We start from the raw sequence: 22,815 nt of genomic DNA on the forward strand, positions 1-22,815 counted from the left end.
GCATTAAAAAAAAAAAACTTAAATGTGGCTGTTGCCGTCACTGAGCAATTGAAACCAGGATTTGGCCTCAGAGAGAAATGCTTTCATCACAGACAGACACATAGGGGCTGCAGTGTTGCTGCCCGCCTGTACCTGGGGGGTGGGGGCTGTGGGGAGCAGCTGGCCCACGTCTGTGTTTGATGGTGGTTGATGGCTTCACTGGCTTAGCATCCCGAAGACCCGTCAGGCCCCTCTCCACACTGCCTAGGGAGGAGCCCCTCCTCTTGCCCAGGGAGGAGCCCCCAGACAGCCTGAGACGCCCAGGGGCAAGGCAGCCATCCCTGCACCCCTGCCCTGCGGGGTCCTCCCCTCACATCCCCCTCATTCATGCTGTGAGCCTGGCACCAGGGCATCACATGTTGTGAGTGGAAGTGTGGCCCTGGTGGGCTCCAAGGAAATGGGTAAAACCTCCTCCCGTCCCTGTGATTGCCGTGAGGAGGCTGTGTAGTACCTCCCACCTTTTCTTACACTTGAGGACCCCTGCCAGCCTCATGGTTATACCTTGGAGGGTCTGTGAGCCACCACTTCCCCAGGCCACCCTCTGACACAGGCCTGTGAGTCCTTGATCCTCCTGTGTGTCTTGCTGTATGTGCCTGATGCCGGGTAGGCTGGGTCCTAACACATAAAACTCTCCAGTGGGGAGCAGAGCTGGGGGGGCCCCTAGCTATCCCCTGACTCCCACTTCACCACAGCACCTGCCAAGGAGTTGGCCTTGAGGTGGCACATGTGCATGAGCCTGGCTCCTTCTTCAACTCTCTGTGCATTTGTAGAGGGCAGGGTTTAGTGTTCCTGTCTGGAGGGCCGAGGGGGCCATGTATTCCTTATGAGGACATTGTCAGGTCCTGCTCCTTCAGTGGCCTCTGTTAACAGAAGGAGGGTGCAGTGCTGGAGCCTCAGAAGAGGCTCGTGGAGGCCGCAGTGTGTCTGGTTCTGATTTCTAGGGGTTTGTGAACATGTTTCTGGTTTGAAGGCTTTTTGGCTCACCAGGTGGGTCAGATCTACATAAAAGATGAGCATCTCGCAACGCGGATGCGCTGCGGTTTGGCTGTGTGCTAGGTGGACGTGGCACTGCTGCCGTGGGAAATGGGAGCCAGCGGTGACCAGGCACCCAGCCAGGCCAGTGCGCCATCCCTGCTGGCGTGGAGCAGAGCCTCTCCCATGTGTGCTCGGGTCCCTGAGGGTGACGGGGGTGGCCCAGTACATGCAGGAGGCCCTTGTCAAGTCTCTGCTTGTCTCTTGTGTCTCTCAATGACCCAGGTATTGCATTCCTGCTGAGGAGGAGAACAAGCTGGAAGACGTGGTCCACACTCTGCTGCAAGCCAATGGCACCCCAGGGCTGCAGATGCTGGAAAGCAACGTCATGGTGCGTCCACTCAGCTGCCACCTCCAGCAGGAGCTGTGGGACCTCCTAGGCACTTGAACATGGTTTCCCATGAACCTGCCTTTCAAAGGCAATGAGGACACAGCAAAAAAAATCCCCAGGGTGCAAAGGGAAAGGTCCTCTGATACAAAAGCCAAACTGACCTTCCATCAGATTGCACAGGGCGCTGGGGTTTTGCACAGCCTTTGCATCTGTTTTGGGGCTTGTTTGTGTTGTGGGCTGCTGTGGGCCCTGGGATTTCTTGTGTCCGCCGCTCCTGCCTTCTGGGCATGTGAGAGGAATGAGCACAAAGGCTTCTTCACCTGTTTTCAGGAAGTCATGGGGCTGCTGAGTTCCTGGGAAGTATTGCTTTGAGCTGTGTTCTGACCAGCATCTCTGGCCTCTGCTGACCCTGCCCGTCCCGCCTGTCCATCTTACAGAAGAGATGGACGGGGGCCTCCTTTGTAAGCCCAGCCTGTGGGCCTGTGGCTTACTTGGCTCTGGAGACGAGCCCGGCAGCCTCCTGGTTGTGTAACCTTGTCCCGTTTCCAGCCCTGGCATTGCCAGGTGGGGACAGAGGGGCCTATGTGGTCATCATGTCCTCAGCTGTGCATGAAGCTGTCATCACTCTTGGACCAGTGCAGTTTAGAAGCTCCTTCTTGTGTTATGAAAGCCATCTTTTTATTCTCCACATGAAACAGTCTTATCTCCTTGAGAGCAGGCCTCTTAGGGTGCGCATATGTCACCTGAAGACTGCAGGTGTCCCTGCGCACAGGGAGGGGTGCCTCAGCCTGGCCCTGTCTCCCCAGATCTCCCCGGAGGTGCTGTGCAAAGAGGGGATCAAGGTGCACAGGACCGTGCAGCAGAGTGGCCAGTTTGTCGTCTGCTTCCCGGGATCCTTTGTGTCCAAAGTGTGCTGTGGGTACAGCGTGTCTGAAACCGTGCACTTTGCTACCACCCAGTGGACAAGTATGGGCTTTGAGACCGCCAAGGTGAGCAGAGCCGGCCTCCTCCCTCTCGCTGCCCCCGCATCCCTGTGAGTGCCGTGGGTGAGCGCACACAGAAGCATCCCTGTGTGTGCGTGTCTATTTGTTGATAGTTCCTTTTGGAATATGTCTTTGAAATTCTTAAGAGGTGGTTGAAAGGTCTTCTAGGAATGAAAAGTTGTTAGGGATTTGTTTGTATCACAAAGAGTTTTGATCAGACTGTTACTGACAGACCCCTCCAGTATTGGAAAACTGCTGAAGATGCTCAAGGTAATTGCTTAGAATGGACTGAGAACCTCCACCCATCGTGAGGGAGTGGCAGCTGCCTCTGGGTAGCGGCGAAGTGCTGTGACTTTTCCTGGTATGTGGTGCCTTTCTCACAGGCAGGCACAGTTTTGAAGAGTTTTTAATCTAAATGCAATTCAAGATTTAGAAATCCAGACAGCCTGCCTGCCCCCTCCACCAAGAAAAATCTTGACAGCTGCCTAGTAATGAAAATCCACCCTAAAGGGATGTGACTTCTCTTCCAGGAAATGAAGCGTCGCCATATAGCTAAGCCATTCTCCATGGAGAAGTTACTCTACCAGATTGCACAAGCAGAAGCAAAAAAAGAAAACGGCCCCACTCTCAGTACCATCTCAGCCCTTCTGGATGAGCTCAGGTAACAGACTCGGGGGTCTGGGAGACTCCCAGAGCCCACGCCGGAGAGGTGGACCCGGCTGCCCTTCGGGGGCTTAGCAGGGTAGAGGCTGGGATGAGGAGACAGTGCTCCCTGCCTGCAGCCGCAGAGCCCCTTGGCACTGAGGGGCCCATATGATGCTTTTCCAGATGGGCAAAGGTTTTTTTTAGGGTGTGGTGGTTTTTATTTTAACTTTTTTTTTTTTTTTTTTTTTAAGAAAGTAATTTCCCCTTGATGTTTGGACTCAGAACCTCCAGCACCAAGAGGTTCCTCCTCTTTGTGGGAATGACTGCAAGAGGGGCTCCTGACCCCTGACACGTACTTGCTGACCCACCGCGTCAGAGCCTGACTCTGCACCAGTTAGGGGAAGGCATGGATAGCTGCCCCCGGTCCTCCACCCTCCATTTTTTTTGCCAACCTTTGTAGTGTGTGTGTGGTGTGTGTGTGGGGGTGTGGGGGGTGTGTGTGTGGTGTGGCGTGGGTGTGTGTAGTGTGGGTGTGGTGTGTGGTGTGGCGTGGGGGTGTGGTGTGTGTGGTGGGTGTGGCGTGGGTGTGTGTGGCGTGGGTGTGTGGTGGTGTGTGTGGCGTGGGTGTGTGGTGTGGCGTGGGTGTGTGTGGTGGGTGTGTGTGGTGGTGTGTGTGGTGTGTGTGTGTGGCGTGGGTGTGGTGTGGGTGTGGTGTGTGGTGTGGCGTGGGTGTGTGTGGTGTGGCGTGGGTGTGTGTGGTGTGTGTGTGTGGCGTGTGTGTGGTGTGGGTGTGGTGTGTGGCGTGGGTGTGTGTGGTGTGGGTGTGTGTGGTGTGGGTGTGTGTGTGGGTGTGTGTGGTGTGTGGTGGTGTGTGTGGCATGGTGTGTGTGGCGTGGGTGTGTGTGGTGTGGTGGGTGTGGGTGTGTGGTGTGTGTGTGGCGTGGGTGTGGTGTGTGTGGTGTGGTGGGTGTGTGTGTGGTGTGTGTGTGTGGCGTGGGTGTGTGTGGTGTGGGTGTGGTGTGTGGTGTGGCGTGGGGGTGTGTGGCGTGGGTGTGTGGTGTGTGGTGGTGTGTGTGGCGTGGGTGTGTGTGGTGGGTGTGGCGTGGGTGTGTGGTGTGGGTGTGGTGTGGCGTGGGTGTGGTGTGTCGTGGGTCGTGGGTGTGTGCGGTTGTGTGTGTGGTGTGTGTGGTTGTGTGTGTGGTGTGTGGTGGGTGTGGTGTGTGTGGTGGGTGGTGGGTGTGTGTGGTGTGGCGTGGGTGTGTGTGGTGTGGGTGTGTGTGTGGTGGGTGTGTGGTGTGTGTGTGTGGTGTGTGGTGTGTGTGTGTGGTGTGTGGTGTGGCGTGGGTGTGTGTGGTGTGGGTGTGTGTGGTAGGTGTGTGTGGTGGGTGTGTGTGGTGTGTGTGGTGTGGCGTGGGTGTGTGGTGGGTGTGTGGTGTGTGTGTGGTGTGTGGTGTGGCGTGGGTGTGTGTGGTGTGGGTGTGTGTGGTGTGGGTGTGTGTGGTGTGTGTGGTGTGTGGTGTGGGGTGTGGCGTGGGTGTGTGTGGTGGTGTGTGTGGTGGGTGGTGGTGTGGTGTGTGGTGGGTGTGTGTGGCGTGGGTGTGGTGTGTGGTGTGGCGTGGGTGTGGTGTGTGGTGTGGCGTGGGTGTGTGTGGTGTGTGTGGTGTGGGTGTGTGTGTGGCATGGGTGTGTGTGGTGGGTGTGTGGTGTGTGGTGGGGAGGCCTCCAGGCAGCCCTCCCCGAGGGTGGAGTGGGTCAGGGCGGATGCTGAGCAAAGTGGCGCCTGTGTAACCCCCTTCTCTTCCCCACCATGTAGGTCCCAGTGCCTCTCCCATCCTGGAGCGAGGCTCTGGGTTGTGCTGTGAGCACATGAATTTTGAAGTTTTGGTGATGATACCAGCAGATAGTTTGACTCTCTCCTTGGCTTGGGACATAGGGAGAAGCCCTTACTAGGTGGCCGTGGTTTTGCAGCCGTTGTGATGTGTTTGTCCCTGCGTTACTAAGTCTGGCTGCGGAGTAGCCTCATCAGCCAGGGCCGTCACTGACCTTTAGACTAAGGCACATGGGGCCTGTGCTGAGCCGGGGAGGTGAACTGGGCTCTGCCTCCCGAGCAGGCCTCACTTCCTGACAGGAGGCTGTGTCTGGAGGGAGGCCGGTGTGGGGTGCGTGTGTCCCTTCTGCTGGTGAGCACGGCAGGCCGTCACTAAAGGTTTGGGCCGTCCCCCGTGTCTGGCAGGGATACAGAGCTGCGGCAGCGAAGGCAGCTGTTCGAGGCTGGCCTCCACTCCTCCGCGCGCTACGGCAGCCACGACGGCAGCAGCACGGTGGCGGACGGGAAGAAAAAGCCTCGAAAGTGGCTGCAGTTGGAGACGTCGGAAAGGAGGTGTCAGATCTGCCAGCACCTGTGCTACCTGTCCATGGTGAGCCCACCTGGCCCTGCCGGCGTCCTCACATGTAGTGCTTGGCCTGAGAGCTCCGGGGTTGCCCCCAGAAGAGGGAGGGCACTCTCTGCCCAGGAAACCTGCTGTGCTCCCATCTGTGGAGCCAGCTGTGGGACCTCGGCGGAGCTTCCGGCCTCCGGAGGTGGCCGCCTTACCCACAGTGACCAGGCCACACAGAGGCTGTCCCTTTACTCTGCCCACACGTGGCCCTGTCTCAGTCCCGCGGTGCCTCCTTCTTCCCTGAGGAGCAGGTGGCCTCCCTCTCCGCCCTACTTTGTCACTCCACCCACCACACACTCTGCTCTTCATCCTTTTTGAGGCGGTGAGGGGCGGGTTTCCAGTGCTGGGCAGCGTCTGCCACCCGCCGTGGCCTGTGCCTGGTGGACCTGGGCCCATGGCCTCTGCCCTTTGGCTCTGTTCTTGGCTGCCTGCTTCTGCTCAGCTACATGATCTGCCTCAGCCCCTGAGGACTTCGGAATCTATCCTTGGTGAACGCTGATGGTCCCCCTGTACCATCTGGGATCAGAGATGCTTTTCTGGCACAGCCACTCCAGGCTACAGCAGACTGCATTCCTCTCGCCTTCTCGACTGTGCCCTGCTGGCTTCCTCGTGCCCACCTGCCTGCCCCAGCTTTGGGGTTAATAACAAACACCTCCTCCCCCTGCTCACCCCTGTTCCAGGCCAGAGGTGGGCTCAGAAAGGCCCTTCCATGGCTACTGGACGGCTGTGGCCCTTGCCATGCTTCTTGCAGTCTTCCCTTGACCTGTCACCAGGCAGCTGCCCTGACACATTCTGGGTAGGGACGCCCAGCTGGCCCTGCAGATGGCTCCACGCCACTACACACCTTAGCCTGGAACAGAGAGCACGCCCGAAGGCCCTGACCTGCCTCCCTGGGCCTCGTCCCTCTCCACAGTGCCTCACACCTCCAGTGCAGAAGCCTAGCTAGGAGGCGCCCACCCCATATGCTGTGTGGTGCCTGTGTCCCACAGGTGCCCCCTCCGGCTGCACACTCCCTGAGAGGCCAGTGCCTCCGTGTTCCTCTGCTTGTCCGTGGTGGGCCAGGACTGCGACCCGGGTTGACTCTCCTTGGCCTCCCAGTGTGACTGTGTCATGCTGTCTCACCCCGAGTCCTGGCATGCCCTGTAGAAGAGGGAGGACACAGCCTCTCCCGGATGAGTCAGATCGTCAGATCAGGGCTTTGTAACATTTGAAAGAGCTAAAAACTCGGTGTGTTCTCATCTCCTCCTTACCTAAGGACGCAAATCACATTGTATCAGATAGGCCCACCCTCACGGCCTCATTTGAGCTGATTTACCTCTTTAGAGGCCCTACCCCCAACTGCAGTCACAGCTGAGATCCTGGAGGTTCAACGTTGGCATTTGATGGGGGGGACAAATGCGGTCTGTGACCGCCCTGCCTCCTGTCCTGTAGATTTCCTTCTGTCTGGTTTTTTTCCCCCCGACTTCTCAAAATGTATTACCTAGAGCCATTCGGTTCTTAAAAGAAAATGATGATAAGCATTTTCCCAGATCTTCAAAGTGTCTTATAAACATCACTGATAAAAGCTGCATCGCTTGGTGTGCTCCCTTTTTTTTTTTTTTTTTGTTTGTTTGTTTGAGACAGTCTCGCTCTGTTGCCTAGGCTGGAATGCAGTGCTGTGATCCTGTCTCACTGTAGCCTCAACCTCCTGGGCTTAGGTCATCTTCCCACCTCAGCCTCCTGAGTAGCTGGGACAGCAGGTGTACCACCACGCCTGGCTAACTTTTTTTTTTTTTTTGGTAGAGATGGGGTTTTGCTGCCCATAGGCTGCCTACTTCAGCCTCCCAGAGTCCCGGGATTATAGGCATGGGCCACTGCGCCCAGCTGTCCATCCTCTTGCTGGAACATGCTATTCATTGTTTATGCGTTGAGGGCTGTATGGTAGTTACACCTGGGGGTGAAGCTGGTCTGTCCATGTGAGGTGGCACCAGGTGGCCTCATTTTCAAGCCATCCTTCAGGAACTTCAGAGTTGTCACCTGGCATTTCCTGTCAGCCTGAAAGTTATTTTAAAAAGAATATATTGTGAGGCCGGGCATGGTAGGCCAGTCCTAGTGCTTTGGGAGGCAAAGGTGGGCAGATCACTCGAGGCCAGGAGTTCAAGACCAGCCTGGGTAACAGAGACTAATCTCTACAAAAAATACAAAAAATTAACTGGGTGTGGTGGCGGGGGTATCACTTGAGCCCAGAAGTTCAAGGCTATAGTGATCACACCACTGTACTCCAGCTTGGGTGACAGAGTGACAACCTGTCTCTTTAAAAAAAAAAAAAAAAAAAAAGCCAGGCATGGTGGCTTATGCTTGTAATCCCAGCACTTTGGGAGGCTGAGGCGGGCCAATCACAGCCTGGCCAACATGGTGAAACCCTATCTCTACTAAAAATAGAAAAAATTATCTGGGCGTGGTGGCGGGCGCCTGTAGTCCCAGCTACTTGGGAGGTGGAGGTTACAATGAGCCGAGATCGCGCCATCGCACTCCAGCCCAGGTGACAGTACGAGACTCCATCTCTAAAAAAAAAACCATTATAAATCCATAGGCAAACATTGAGGCTTGACTTATGTTGACAGTTTGCGTTGCTTGGATTACTAATACATTCGTGAATTTAAATTTGATGTGTTTCCTGTTCTTCCTGGCCTTGGCCCCAAGTGTCTCTCCAAGGTCTTATTTCTGTCAGTAGGTAGCATTCCCACACTCCTACAACGTGTTCTCTGTTCCTTGCCTAGAAACACTGCAGACGAAAACAAGTCCTTTCCCCTCAAGCTTTCTGAGAAAGGCCTATGACCCTTCTCCTCTTGAGTATTAAGACTGAATTTTTCCTTATTTTCAAACTCAGAATTAGAATAGGACTTGGAGTCAGCGTGAAGTATGGGAGCCCTCCCACAGAAGCCAGGTGGCTGTTTCCTTTCATCCGGCCCCTCTCAGCCCTAGACAGGCCCCCAGTGAGGGTCTCTGTCCCAGCACTCTCCTGTGGCCTCAGGCAGCAGGGCGTCCACTGGTGGGATAGCTGTGGGCTTTGTGGACAGCCCGCCCAAGGATGGCCGGGGCTGGTGGGTGAGCTCGTCCGCGTTGCAGAGGTCAGGAATCTGTGGTGTTGAGGGTTTTGGGGGAGTCTGCATAGGGTCGTTGGACGCCGCTTGCTCTGTTGACTGTGAGCCGCTCATGGACCACCATGAGAACCAGTTTTGCTGCTGGAAAGTCAAGGGTGTGTTCCCCGCGTGGCCGCCCAAGTTGGAGTCCTCCCATGTTCCACATCTATTCCAGCACTAAGGTGGTTTCGAACACAGGATCTTAGGAGCCCTCAGAACTCAAGAGATGAGAAATACGCACCCCTCACTGTCTTTACCAGCCTGGTGGTGACTGAACTTGTCCCAGGAAAACTCCAGCAGAAATCTGGAGGGGACTTGAGGGCTACCCCTAGGTCTAACTCAGAGATGGTCAGTTACTCACCTTCCTAGTTGAAGACCATGTTCCAGGTGTTTGGTCAGTTTTCGTTTTAGTCCATTTCCAGCGTTTCCAGTCCTCAAAGCCCTTGGCCCGGGTGGTGGGTGCTGGGGCTGCTCTGGCTGGGGCAGTGGGTGTAGGGGCTGCCTGGCCGGGCCTGCTCCTACCTTACCCTCCCAGGGTGCTGTGGAGCTGCCTCCTGACCTTCGGGTGTCCTGCTCTTGCTTGCAGGTGGTACAAGAGAACGAAAACGTCGTGTTCTGTCTGGAGTGTGCTCTGCGCCACGTGGAGAAACAGAAGTCCTGCCGAGGGCTGAAGTTGATGTACCGCTACGATGAGGTCAGTCCCTGCCCGCGGGGTAGGGCGGGGCGGCAGCCTGGTGCCTTCCCTGCTCCCGGCTGGATGTAGGCACTCCGGCCTGGCAGTTCTGTGCCTGGCGGGTAGTCAGGGCTCTGCAGGCCTGAGGTGCCCTGTTCTTAGGCCCTAAACCCATTCAGGCCCCATGTTAGGATCCCAGGGGGAGTGGGGTTCCTGCACAGGCATTTGGATTTCAGAGATGGGCTCTTAAAAGGGCTGAGGCTCTTCCTGCAGTCCCCCGTGGCTTTCCCAAGGGCCACACCACTGTGGTTTAGAGCCAGACCCTTTTTTGTGACCTGTTTCAGGCACAGTGGGATGGTTGGCAGTGGCCTCTCCAATCTCCACTCACTCGATGCCAGCCCCTTCAAGCTGAGAGAGCTGGAAGTGTCTGCGGACATTGGGGCAGGACGGGCCCCATGATGTGAAATCCCGGTGCCTTCCTGCAGGTGCCACACTCTTCTGGAGAGAGGGGTCATAACAATGCACAGCCTGTGCAGCTGGGGGCCGCCCTGAGTGGCGGAACTCCTGGCAGCAGTGCCCCTCCCCTGCTCTGCCTCTCCCCTGCTCTGCCCGCCTTCCCCACGTGCTTCCCACAGACTCTGATGAGGCTGGTTATGAGGAAGGTCGCTACATTGTGGTCATCGCACATTTGAGGCCACTGAGTGGGGTGGGTGCTGCGGGTATGACTGTGAGGGGCCTGGTGTGTCTGGGGGCCCAGGCGGTGGGGCCAAGTGGTGGGTCTCACTCGATAAGCCTTGAGCTAAACGATTGGAGAGCTGGAAGAACAACTCTTTGCATCTGTTTTGTTTCAAAGAGCATGCTGGGTGAAGGCAGTAAGCACCGGCTGTCCCTCCTTCACCTCAGCAGCAAATGTCCAGGCACAGTTAAAAATAACGAAGCCTTTGCGGCTGAGCGTGAGCATGGCTCTGGCACCCTGTGGGAGGCGGCGGCACGGGGAGGCTTCCTCTGGCTGCCTGGAAAGCGCTCTGTGAATCATGGGTTGTGCCTCTCACCAGCAGCCTGTTTCTGTAGTCTGATGTCTGACGTGACCAGATCCTGGGAAAAGAATGGCATTCGGGGGCTGTCTGAGACCTAATGGTTGGTTTTGATGAATTAGGAGCAAAGGTATTTGGAAACTGCATACTCTGTAGCGGCTGAGTAGTTCAGTAAGCATGTCTGTGCCTCTGCCCCCTGTTGAGCTGTGCATTGTTTTTTGTTTTTAAGACGGAGTCTTGCTCTGTCGCCAGGCTGGAGTGCAGTGGCATGATCTCGGCCCACTGCAACCTGCGCCTCCTGGGTTCCAGCGATTCTCCTGCTTCAGCTTCCGGAGTAGCTGGGATTACAGGTGCCCGCCACTACGCACCTGGCTTATTTTTATTTTTAGTAGAGACAGGGTTTTACCATGTTGGTCAGGCTGGTCTCAAACTCCTGACCTCAGGTGATCCGCTTGCTTCAGCCTCCCAAAGTGCTGGGATTACAGGCGTGAGCCACCGCACCTGCCCCATTCTTTTAAATAGGAAATTTCTACCTTGTAAACAGTGACCATTGCAAAATCTTCTTCTCAACCTCCCAGTGTGCCCAGTACACAAATCACCCGTGTCTGGGCCTGCTGACCCGGGACAGTCTGCTTTAAACACCCACCCTTGCTGGGGTGGGGGGGGCGCACCTAGATTGCAAATCCCTGAATTCATGGCTTGGGTTCTCATGGATGGTGAAGCTTTCTGGGGAGTTTGGAGCCATTTGTGCCTCTGGCCCTTGCAGGCTGGCCAAGCAGGGTGTCGGGCCGCCTGCTGCCAAGCCTGGTGTGAGAGCACTGGTCTGGGGAGGTGCTGTCCACCTGTCGAGCTGCACGCAGGGGAGGGAACGGTGCCCTCCTGTACCCGCACACTGCCGGCTCCTCCTCACTTGTTCTTACGGTAAGGTAGCAGTAGCCACCTAAATGGGTTTTATGGCAGCTCATCCACTTATCCGTTACAGTGTTTATCATCAGTACCTCAAGCAGCCATGACTATGGTGTTATTACAGATATGTGCAGACCGCCCCGCCTTCCGAAGGCACCTTTAACTTGTGATGGGAGCCAGCTGTCACTTTCTCACCCTCATCTTGAGGGCTTTTCAGAGGACTAGAGATCAGGCCCTCAGATGTTGCATTCCATGGCTGGCTTCCTCTCCTGCCAGGCTCATCATGGTTCCCAGCCACCCGTGGCCCAGAGAGATGCTCATAAGATGCACGTTTGCTACTCCTCGCCATGTTGTTTTTAAAAATGAGATGATTATAGGATGTACTGTGTGAAAGTTACACAGAGTTTTTGGTGCCGACAGATAAATGATTCTCTTGGGTGAAGTACAAGGATATGTATAGGTTGAGAAGTGTTTGCATTTACTTGCATGGCCAGGTTCAGTGGCTGGTAGCTAAAGTGAGTCAAGTAGCTTGGGTATTTGTGTCACCATCCAGGATGTAACAAAGCCCCCGGGTCTCTTTGCTGAGTGCTCTGTGGTGGAGGCAGTGCTCTGGGCTCTCCTGCCAGCCCTGCCCTTATGAGCAGGCAAACCATGGTGGACCAGGGTGTTGATGAGGATGAAACGGCCGTGCCTGCTATGTGGCATCAGGAGGAGCTGGGAAAGGGAGACTCACTGCATCTGAGCCTCTCGGGGGCATTTTAAAAGCTGTTGGTTGGTGTGGTGAAGGGGACCGCTGCCCGCTGCCCGCTGCCCTCAACTTGCCCCTGCATGGCTGTCAGGGACAGAGCTCTTGTTAATATGGCATGTTAACTGTGTCTTCCTTTCACCTCCAAACAGGAACAGATTATCAGTCTGGTCAATCAGATCTGTGGCAAAGTGTCTGGTAAAAACGGCAGCATTGAGAACTGTCTCAGTAAACCCACACCAAAAAGAGGTCCCCGCAAGAGAGCGACAGTGGACGTGCCCCCCTCCCGTCTGTCAGCCTCTGGTTCATCCAAAAGTGCTTCGAGCTCATCATGAAGATGCCAACGCCCGTGGTCGATTTATATATATTTTTTTGTAATTATTATATTCTAGTTTGGAGTACTTGCTGTAGGATTCAAGCTGTCTTTGCACTAGCTCTAAAGAAGACTTTCTTCTGGTTTTAGAGAACTAATTTTGTTTTAGCATTAAACTGTTGAACTTTTTTTTGTACTTAGAAAACCTAGATACTGCAGTCAGATTTTGGAAACTGCCGTATAGTCACTGTTTTAAAAACCCTGGAGGGGCTGTATTAATTTGTATTGCCCCATGGCTGACAAAAGCCTTTTTTTGGTTTTGATTTTTTTTTTTTTTTTTTTTTTTTGTAACTGTTGGGGGAAAAAAGGCTTTTTAACCCATTTTTGAAGAGGGTGAAGTTTGGAGAACAAATTTAAAAACCATCAGTCATGTGAGCAGATTTTTTAGAAGGGATAGGAGACACACACGTGCACGCACACACACACACACACACACGAAACTTGAAATGGCTTTGCTTTGGCTGTCGTCTTCTGCCGTGTGCCAGATGAGCTTGTAATCTGGGAAGCCGGGGCACCCCCGTTTTGTTTCTCTGGGCGGTTGTGGCAGCTGAAGGCGGACGTTGTTTCCTAACCATAGGCGGAACGAGGAGACGGGAGCGAGTGGGCTCTCCACCAGCACATCACTATGCATCTGTTCAAGGAAAGAAGAAAAGCGAGCGAGGAAGATGGAAAAGACTGCCTGCCTTGGAGGGGTCACATGAGGGAGACCTGTGCCTGATTTCATTAGGAAATCCATTCTGTTATTTTTTGGTGCTGTTGGCTACTTTATCAAAAAACCCTTCAATAGCATCCTTAAGATTTAAAAAAAAAAAAAAAAAAAAGAAAAAAAAAAAGGAAAAAAAGTGATGGAAGCCGTAAGTGCTTCTTTGTCATCGACGTGCAATCTTTCTAACATTCCATCTCCATCTCACTGCTTCTTGTTTGACACCTTCACAAGTCAGCATTAATCTTTCTTTTAAAATTTGTTTTGTTTATGATCATGTAGAGAGCCGCTAGGAGGCCTGCAGTTATTTTTGAATGTGAAAATGCATTTGCGTTCATCTTGTCTATTTTTTCTCTTCATGTTGTAACAAAAAGGAAAAAAGAAAAAAAAATCCCATCCCTTTTGTACATATGCCTGTAAATTGTTTTAAATACTTGAGCCTTTTTCTCGGTGGGGGGTGGGGAGGGGGGTGAGAAGACAAGATGAAGAAAAGCCTTACATTTCAGTTTCTTCATCGGTTGGATTGGATGCTTACAGGGTTTTTCTTGTAACATTTATAAGTGCTGCTTACATCACTGAACAACAAAAAAAAATAATAATGGAGTAGCTGTTGCCCTTCTCCGGTTGTGTGTACAGTATGTGTGGAATAAAAAAGGGAAACTGTTTTCACAAGCTGTTCTTTGTTTCATAATTGGATTCATCAATCCCGTAGCTACCCATATTGCACTGAGCTTGCCAGTGGTGACTGCCAGGAACGTCCTATGATCCACTTTGTTGGTTGTTGTTGCAGAAGACTGAACTGTTTTGGAATATTTAACAATTACAGAAACAGTCAAGTGTTTTCCAATGTGGTTGTCCGGTTTCTATGGCCTTGCTGTGTACTTTCCCTCTTTTTGACAGTAAACTTCTGCCTATGGCTTACAGTTTGACGTTTAATTTATTAGCGCTGCTCTGCACCCCTCCCTTGGGAGGGAGACTTCATGTGGTTTATTGCGAGTTTTTTGTTTACTTTTCAGGTTTGTACTACAAGGTTTAATAATAAAAACAAAGTTTTTTGGACATTTGTCTGTCTTGTGGAAGATGACTGAATGGAATGAGCTCTTTCTTTTCACATCCACGGGCAGGGGGCAGAGGATTCCCCCCAGCCAGGGAGCAGAGCCACCCCCACACCGCAGTCCTGCTCCCACCTGCCACTGGGTCCCCTTCAGCCTAACCTAATGGTTTCCATGTGGCCTGCGGCCATCCTCCTCATTTCCCATCGAGCCGCGCCCCCCTGCTGAGCTTGCTTTCATGATGAGACGACACTGGGTGCATTCAGGGTGGTGTGGCTGCAGACAGACCCCCTCACCTCGGCGAGGAGTCTGTCATCTCACTCATTGGGCTGGAGGAGTGATGGCAGGAACACATCTCCAGGGGACCAGTTTCTTTTCATAAAGAATGGAGGATTGCTTTGGGCTTGTTTCTGTTCTTTTGGGCCCAGGGGTGTGAAAGTAGGGGTTGGACTGGCTGGCTACTGGACTGATACTTCCGTAATGATCAAAGGAAAACCCCAAGCTTTGCCAGAGCGGTTTGGCTACAGTAAGCTCTTCTATAGGAAGTGGCATTTTCCACCTGTGAAACGGTAGGTCATTCCCTGCCTCATGCAGAACTGAGCCCTGTGGAGCCTCCACCGCCTGGCCCAGGCCCTGCCCACATGCAACCTCCTGGGGCGGCCCTCAGGACCTGCGCCTCCCTTCACTCTAAGGAATCCTGAGTTACAGTGGCCTTAAGGATGTGTGTATTTAGAAGCCTTTGTGTACAAACTAGCTCTGTGCGCTCTCAGTTTACCGTCCTCACACTTTATTGTTAGCTGTTCTTTCAGTTTCTCACACATTATTGGCAATTATGTAAAAATCAAGAACCTCTATAAAACAACCTGGCTTTCCAGGTAGAACTCCGCATACAGCCAAAACTGGATTCCAGTGTGGCCAGACAACGCCCATGTCCCAATTTAAGAGTCGCTGTCGTCACTACCATTCGGAGTGGCCTCTCTGTCAGTGTGTGATGTGGCCAGGGCAGTGTCCACCTGAACTTCTTCCTCATCAGACTGAACAACGGGGGACTCCCCACCCTCACTGATGTCCTGGGTGGCCAAGTCGGTGCAGGTGGAGGAAGAGGAAGGTGGCTTGGCTCGTAATTCTGAGGGATTTGGAACCTGGAGGGTAATCTCATTCTGACAGGTACTGGATTCAGGCCCTGCAAAACAACGTAGGGAAGAAAAAGCCCTGTCATAAAAATATTGCGAATTAGAATTGCTGCCAACAGCTGTGGAATGTGCCCATCATGAAAGGGGTGTGTGGTTTTTGTTCCAGGCACCTGGGCCCTGCAGAACTCGGGAACTGCCCTGGAAGACACTGAGCTGAGTGATGCCAGAGGCAGCCTCAGGCCCTGCGGTGACCCTTCTGTCCCCTAAGGAGTCAGCCACCTGTGACACAGATCAAGAGCTCCTAAGACTGTAATACGCGTGTAATAGAGGCCCAAAGGCAAGTGCTGCGTATCTTTGAGGAGCAGTCCTTGTAACCTTGATAATCTAGATTTTTTTTTTAACCCTTTGCAGTAATTCAGAGACACCACTGCTGAGAAAGTCGGAATTACTGGCCTTTCAGCAGTTCTCCAATTTTATGGAACTAAATAGGCTCTTCGAGGAATCAAAATTCTATATGCAGGTGTCACTGTTTCTAAATCTTTCCTTGACTCTGGGTGAGGGTTCATTCTGGTTTCCAGTATTCTGGCTTTCTCAGGATGGGGGCAAATGCACCCAAGCCCCTTCTCTTTCCTGGGATGACACCGTTCTAACATTGCCAGGAGAAGTGGGGGAGAAGTTTAGAGGAAGCTGAAACCGTGGTAAGGGTAGAACCTTCTAGAGATGGCTGAGGTGCTGCTGGGACGACTGAGCTTTGCCTTGACCCAGCCAGAAGAACTTGTCTGAAATTTGAAACGCACCAAGCCCAGGTACAGGTCTGGCACCTCGGTCAATATTTGCTGCATGAATGTGAAACAAAATTTTGGGAAGGGATGAAAGGAACTGAAGTGCAACTAAGTTTTACAACACAGGCCAAGAGCTGAACATATACCATGGCTTTGCCCATGGCAGGCATGTCCCTAAATGCCTGTCACACGAAGAGGGAAGAGTTTCCCGTGAGCCACGCAGGAGAGTCCGCATCTCCATGCAAACGCCAGTCCTTAACCACAAGGAGCAGACTCAAATGGATTTCTGGGTGGTAAAGGAGGGAAAACAAGAAAGCTCTCAACTCACCAAAGTTACCAGAGTGGAGCATGTCAAATCTTTGAGAAGAATTCATGACGGAACCACACCACTGTTGCAGCTGCCACACAGCCATGTGGAACCGTGGGGTTAGGGAGCCAGGAGCTGGCTGTGAGCTTGGGGGTTTATGTGTAAGCGACTGGCAGATGGTTCTCACATCTCCCCTTGGGAGGGGAGTGGCATTTGTCAACCCTACCTAAGGCGGGGGACAGCACAGTGTTCTCTTCTCCTCCCGAGTTCAGGAAGACGTCCAGGGCCTCCTGGTCAGATATGTCCATCAGGTCCATCTGCTCCAGCATGTCCACGTTCACTTCCATGGATGACATGCTGCCTATGGGCTCTGTGGATAGATGAGCAACACAAGAAAGGACACGCTGTCTTTAATATTACTTTAAAAGGTGAACTTCCATTGGCATTAGGCTAGCTACACTGCATTTTCTAAGCTTACTTCAAAATGAAATTTGAAGCAACGTATTAGTAGATGACATATGGCAGTCTGGCACTTTAAATGCATCCTAAATCACCCTTGGCAACTATTATTACCTTTTACACTTTCCTTAATCTGTTCATCCCCAGCCCTTTGGGACGCTGAAGACCAATCTCTGCATTAAGCGAGTCCCGGCTGTTTGGAGTAGGACGCTCAGCCTGTCTCAAAGAGGCCAACATTCCTGCAGCAACAGTTAGCGACCTTCCTCCCTGCCAGTCACAGCTCTGCTTCCTGCCTACAGTTGCCCCGAACCTTCCCGGCAGGCACACTCCTCTAATTGCAAGTGGAGTTTCCACTGCCCTTGGAACATTTCTCAGGCCTAATGGCAGAAGGGGTTTGACCATCTGTAAGCTCTAAGAGCTCCCTGCAGTGGAAGCACAGACTAGGAGAAAACAAAACCCAGCCCGCCAGCAGACGGCGACCCCATGAAACAGCACATGCCTAGTCGGCCTCAGCCCGGGCACTGAGCACGGGACGCCCCACAGGTCTTTACTCATAGGCAAACTACCTCTATGGTCCAGAAAACCACAAGCCACATAAGTTATCCTAGCCATCGGGATGCCTGGCAGAAGCAAATGCAAATTATTTCTGGAAGGACCCTCCCTTAACCTTGGTTTATACAAAGTCAATCCCAACCCAATCTGGCATTTGTAACACATGAAATGAGCCACTCTGAGCGAAGGGCAGCAGAAACAAACATCATCCTGGCTGAAGAATGCGAGATGGCCGTTCACACACCGCGGTCACAGGAAAGGTGAAGTCAAAAACAAGGTGTCAAAAATAAGGACAGATATTTGAAAGCCAAATAATGACTAGGTAGAAGAGACTGAAATCTCAAACTCGGGGCACAGTCGCAGCCCAATAGAAAATTAATAAACTAGAAGGCAGGATGAGTAAATCTACCATAATGCAGCATAGAAGAACAAAGAAAGGAAATACAAGAGAGCGTAAGAGGTACGAAAGACGCAGAAGCGTAGCATCTGGTCACATTTCCCCAAAGCCAAGAAGGGGAGAGAACTCTGTTCAAAGAAGCTGATGATTTTCCCGAATCGATGAAAGACCTCAGGACACAGATTTAAAAAGCAAAACATTCCAAGCAAGATCAAAGCGATCCTCACTTACATCAATTGCTTTGAAGTTGAAGAACATCAAAGACAAAGGCTCTCTAAAAGGCAGCCAGAGACAGAGGGCAGGTTAAGAAAGAGAAGGAAATAGTTAGGATGACAGGCAACTTCTGAACAACAATAATAAAAGCCAGAAGACTGTGGAGTAAGTTCAAAGAGGAGAGAGACATGTCATCTCTAAAATGGTGTAACATTAGGTATCAGTTAAGATCCAGGAGAAACGCAGAGACCAAGAAGAAACACGTCATCATCAGCCTGCTGTCGCTAGAGGCACAGTGAAGGAAGGGCTGAGTGCAAGAAAGCATGTTAAGCAAAGAGACCTGTGAGCGTGTGAGTTAATGTAAAACCTGGAATGGAACAGTCATAACGAAGAGTCACCAGGGCCAAGTTACCCTCCTGAGCAAAGACACGGGGGTCGGAGAGGAGGGTGCTCAGAGCCACAGCGCCGTGAGATTGTGGCTTCATCTGGGAGGAAAGTGAGTCTTCTTATCTTCAGGCTCAGAAAATCACTAAAGTTCAGCACTCGAATGAGAGGTAAGAGTAATTCCTATTTTCAGTTGGGGAAAAGTGTTATGGTTTAGATGGTCCCGTGCTTGGCAGCAGCATCCCCGCCAACTGAGCCAGCCTGCTCTGCCTCGGACTTGGCCAGGGGTTGAGCTCAGCCATGCAGGGACAGCAGTTCACTGGGCTGGATCTTCAGGGCTGAGTCGTCAGGGAAATTTGAAGGCACATTGGTCAGGCTTCTTGTTTTTGGGGGCACGCTTCTGAGGGTTTCCTTTCTGACCTACGGAAGCCCTTTGCCAAGGCCTTTCTGTCTTTTAGATTTTGGCTTCTGACTTCAGTTTTGAAAGTCTGTCTGTGCCATCTTCTTGAAAAGGGCAGGAGTATAACTTAAAACAGGAGAGAAAAAATTGGACTAAGAAGCATAGGAAAAGCTTTCAGGAAAATTCTGTAGCAACAAATAAGATGGTAATGGGTGTGTCAGTGATCACAGGAAACGTCAATGGGCCAAACTTGCCAGTTAAGAGATTATACGACTGAACTAAAATAAAATCCAGCTACCTTCTGTTTACAGGAGACAAATATGGAGACACAGAAACATGAAAATGTTTCTTAAAAAATGAAAAGATATAATGAGCAAACAAGAAGAAAGCTGATATAGCTATATTAATATCAAAATAGATTTTAATGAGAAACAAAAGTAATATTGGGATAAAGAGTAGTACTTATGATTTAAATGGTTCAATTCACCAGGAAGAGAATCTAAAACTTCTATTTTTGGTTACGTTTTTAAAGTAAAAAAATGGCAGAATGACAATGAAAACATAATATCCATAATCTTGGGGGCATGTCACTACACCTATTTGATGACTGACATCAGCAGTCCCAAAGTTAGTAAGAGAAATCGAAATCCCATTCTCCAATCACAATGAAATTTAGTTAGAAATTGGTAACCGCTAGGAAAACTTTCACACATCTAATTATTTTTAAAAAACATTTATAAACAGTTCACAAATCAAATATGAAATGCTAATGATAAAATTTACCCAGAAATTATGAATGTCAAAATTTGTAGGATTCAGCTAAAATGGTACCCCTCCAAGAAATCCGTAGCTTTGAATGCCTTACTAGAGAGGAACGCTGAAAATCAAGCCTGAGTATTCAACTTGGGTTAGAAAAAAACAACCGCCCAAAGCAAGCGAAACTGAAGAGAAGTTAATGAAACAGTAGAAAGAACAAAGAAGCTGGTTCTTTAGGGGAAAAAAGCTTAAAAATGGTTATGTTCTGGGTAAGACTCATCGTAAATAGAGATGAAAGGAATAAAAGGCACATGAACAATTTTAAAAATGCAAAAGCAAACCTAACCAGGAACACAGCTAAGGCGGAGACGCACACCATGGGCAACGTTATGCTGACATATCTGACAACTAAAGACAATTCCATGGAAAACTTGCCAAAATTAAGAAGAAATAGTAAATCTCTATAACTATCAGAAAAAAAGAATAGGTAGCTCTTCAAATAGAGTAGTCACTGGTATCAGCATCGGAGGCAAGTTCTACCCAATACTCAGGAATGCATGAGACAAGTGCACTTGCAGAAAGATCCAATACCACTAACAGGCCCAGTGTGTCTCTGTCCAGAAACTTACTGCAATTCCGCTCAAACTGTAAACAAGGTTCTTCAACAAACTTGAAACTGTGTCATTTAAACTAAAGGACAAGACCCCAAGAAAAGTCATGGCATCTATGAAGAAAATAAATGCATGCAGACGTGCAGGGCAGGTCAGGAATGGCTCCAGCGGACTCAGGCTTCACTAGAAAACATCTTCTCAGCCCCAGGACTCCTGACACTTTGCGCCAGATCGTTCTTGGTTGTGGGGTGTCCTGGGTAGTGTGGGGTGTTTAACTGCATCCCTGGCCTCTGTCCACTAGTTGCCAGTAGCACACCCTTACCCCAGGCACGACAAGCAAAATGGGTCTCCAGACATTGCCAAATGTCCCCTCGGGGGCAAAAGTGTCCCCAGCTGAGAACCAACACTTGATAACTAAGTATACCACAGTATGGTTTTGGCTCAGGGATAGGTGGCAGAAGAACGGAGCCGAAAGAGAGGCTTGAAGACTAGTGAATATACAGAAACTGCCAAAGGTGTCATTTCATTCCAACAGATTACCAAAAATTTAAAAATCTGATGCTACCAAGTGCCGGGAAAGATGTAATCAGATGTGCATATGTGGCTGGGGAGACTGGAAACTGGTGCAAATGTTTTGGCAAGAAATTTGACAGCATCTAGTAAAATGAAAGACAGCCATGTCACTGTGACCAGTAATTCCTCTTCTAGTTATATACGCTAAAGAAATGGTTTCCAAAGTGTGGTCCCCTCAGCATCACCTGGGAACTTGGTTATAATGCAAATCCTCAGGCCCCACCTCACACCTGCAGTGGGCCCAGGAATCCATGTTTGAATAGCCCTCCAGGGGACAGTGAGGCTGCTCAAGTCTGAGAACAGCTGATCTTAAAGCAACTCTTACGTATATGTACAGAGAGAGAAATTATAAGAATGTCCAAGGCCGGGTTTGGTGGCTCACGCCTGTAATCCCAGCACTCTGGGAGGCCCAGGTGGGAGGATCACTTGGGCCAAGGAGTTCGAGACCAGCCTGGGCCACATAGTGAGACCCTGTCTCTCCAAAAAATAAAAAATTAGCCCGGCATGGTGGTGCACACCTGTGGTCCCAGCTACTCGGGAGCCTGAGGTGGGAGAACCACTTGAACCCGGGAGTGCCAGACTGCAATGAGCTATGATCATGCCACTGCACTCCAGCCTGGGTGACAGAGTGAGACTCCATCCTAAAACAAAGTCCATGTCAGCATTGTTTTTATTAAATAAGAAAACTGGAAACACTCATCAATACATCAATGAATAAATTACATTTATTCAATGGAAATAAATATTTAAGAATGGAAATCAAATTAGAAGTGAATGTATCAGTATGGATGATTCTCAAAATCATAGCACTTAGGTGCACTGTTGCCCGTTAATTCTATCTTTTCTAACTTTATTGTAATTTTATCATTAGCCCCAAACCTCATTCTCTTCCCAGGGCACTGGCTCCACGCTGGAGCATCCCAGAGCTGATCAATCCCTCTGGAAACGGGCATCCCTGGCTCCATAGGATTCTATTTTGCTGAACTACCAGTTCAGAGACACAAGAGCCTGAAATCTATGGAAACACAGAGCCAGAAAACCCAGGCACAGACCAGGACATCTCTGAGGTATTTATTAATAAGTAACTGCAGGATACCCTGACACTCAGCAATAAAATGAAAGCAATAAAAATGCTTTACTAAGAAAATGGCAGTCATGTCAGGCAGAAGATCAAACCTGGGCTAGGGTCTTACAAAACATCTAATTATGTCTTAACGGCATGGAGAGGCCTGCGGGGCATGTGGTGGGGCCCAGGCCCCCTCTTGCTGCTCAGCCCTCCCGGCACCGCCTTCAGTCCTCAAGCCTGAGAGCCTCTGTGCTTGGGGGCCGCCTGGCCTCAGCACCATCCAAGTGGGCACAGATGTGCCTTCACCCCTTCCTCTGATGATTCTCTGGATAAACTTTCCATGGCCTTGTCTTAATCAAGAAATGATGCTTCTGAAAGTGAAATTCCACCTGCTATTTCTGATTTAGTGGCATGAGTCCAAAACACCATGTTCGCTGTAGAGTTTTTTAAATTGTGATTGATTCTCCTAAATTAATACTAATCCTTGGAGATGAAGATTCCTCCCTAAGAAAGGTGCTGTGGCTCCTCAGGCTGGGAAGTCTCAGCTGGGATGCCCGATTCCCGTGTGTGGCTGTCTTTCAGCTCTAGCTCAAGAGAAAGCTAGAAAGCCCAGGGCTGCCAATTTTCTTCTTCAAAGCTTTCAAAACCATATATTGGCAACATGTGCCTGATTTTTACCTTAAAAAAATGAGCCCAATATTTTCTTGAAACTTAATCTTTGAGATACCCCAAACCACAAAAATTTAATCACTTCATATTTCCTTGCAGGTATTTCCAGCAGGTATCTGCTAGACGTGTTCTCTCTGCCAGCCCGGTGCCTTGCTAGCTGTGGAGCAACTGCAGTACGTGCCCGTCCCTGTCACCAGGGGCTGGCCATCAACAGAAGCTGCTCCTTCCAAGCCAGCCACGCGTCTACTACTTCATCATCCTCTTGGGGGTGTGTCCACGGCTCTCCCTATAATGGGAGCTTCCTGAGAGGCACTTTCATTTCTCTGTGCTTCCTCTGGGCTCACCAGCAAGTGCTAAACTGAAGGAAGATAGAGTTAAATTGTTTAGCAATCAGAGTTTCTATGACTGTCCATCATCACTGCATCTCTTCTATGACA

General features: G+C 50.9%; 2 protein-coding genes across 12 annotated transcripts in view; one reads left to right on the top strand and one right to left on the bottom strand.

Moving 5' to 3' along the window:
• The window catches only part of JARID2 (jumonji and AT-rich interaction domain containing 2), a 280,235-nt gene extending 266,152 nt beyond the window's left edge, over positions 1-14,083 (top strand). For all 11 annotated transcript variants that reach the window (XM_063725366.1, XM_024248373.3, XM_063725365.1 and 8 more), the window contains 6 exons: positions 1,297-1,402; positions 2,209-2,391; positions 2,916-3,046; positions 5,264-5,447; positions 9,177-9,284; positions 12,101-14,083. In XM_063725366.1, coding sequence (XP_063581436.1) covers positions 1,297-1,402; positions 2,209-2,391; positions 2,916-3,046; positions 5,264-5,447; positions 9,177-9,284; positions 12,101-12,283 — 895 coding nt within the window. In that variant the 3' untranslated portion in view covers positions 12,284-14,083. The remainder of the gene's footprint in view (positions 1-1,296; positions 1,403-2,208; positions 2,392-2,915; positions 3,047-5,263; positions 5,448-9,176; positions 9,285-12,100) is intronic.
• The window catches only part of DTNBP1 (dystrobrevin binding protein 1), a 145,163-nt gene continuing 135,003 nt past the window's right edge, over positions 12,656-22,815 (bottom strand). The window contains exons 9-10 of the mRNA XM_024249070.3: positions 16,525-16,668; positions 12,656-15,259 (exon numbers count right to left, since the gene is read on the bottom strand). Coding sequence (XP_024104838.1) covers positions 15,015-15,259; positions 16,525-16,668 — 389 coding nt within the window. The 3' untranslated portion in view covers positions 12,656-15,014. The remainder of the gene's footprint in view (positions 15,260-16,524; positions 16,669-22,815) is intronic.

This window comes from Pongo abelii, chromosome 5 (assembly GCF_028885655.2).
Source record: "Pongo abelii isolate AG06213 chromosome 5, NHGRI_mPonAbe1-v2.0_pri, whole genome shotgun sequence".
NCBI classification, from domain to species: domain Eukaryota; kingdom Metazoa; phylum Chordata; class Mammalia; order Primates; family Hominidae; genus Pongo; species Pongo abelii.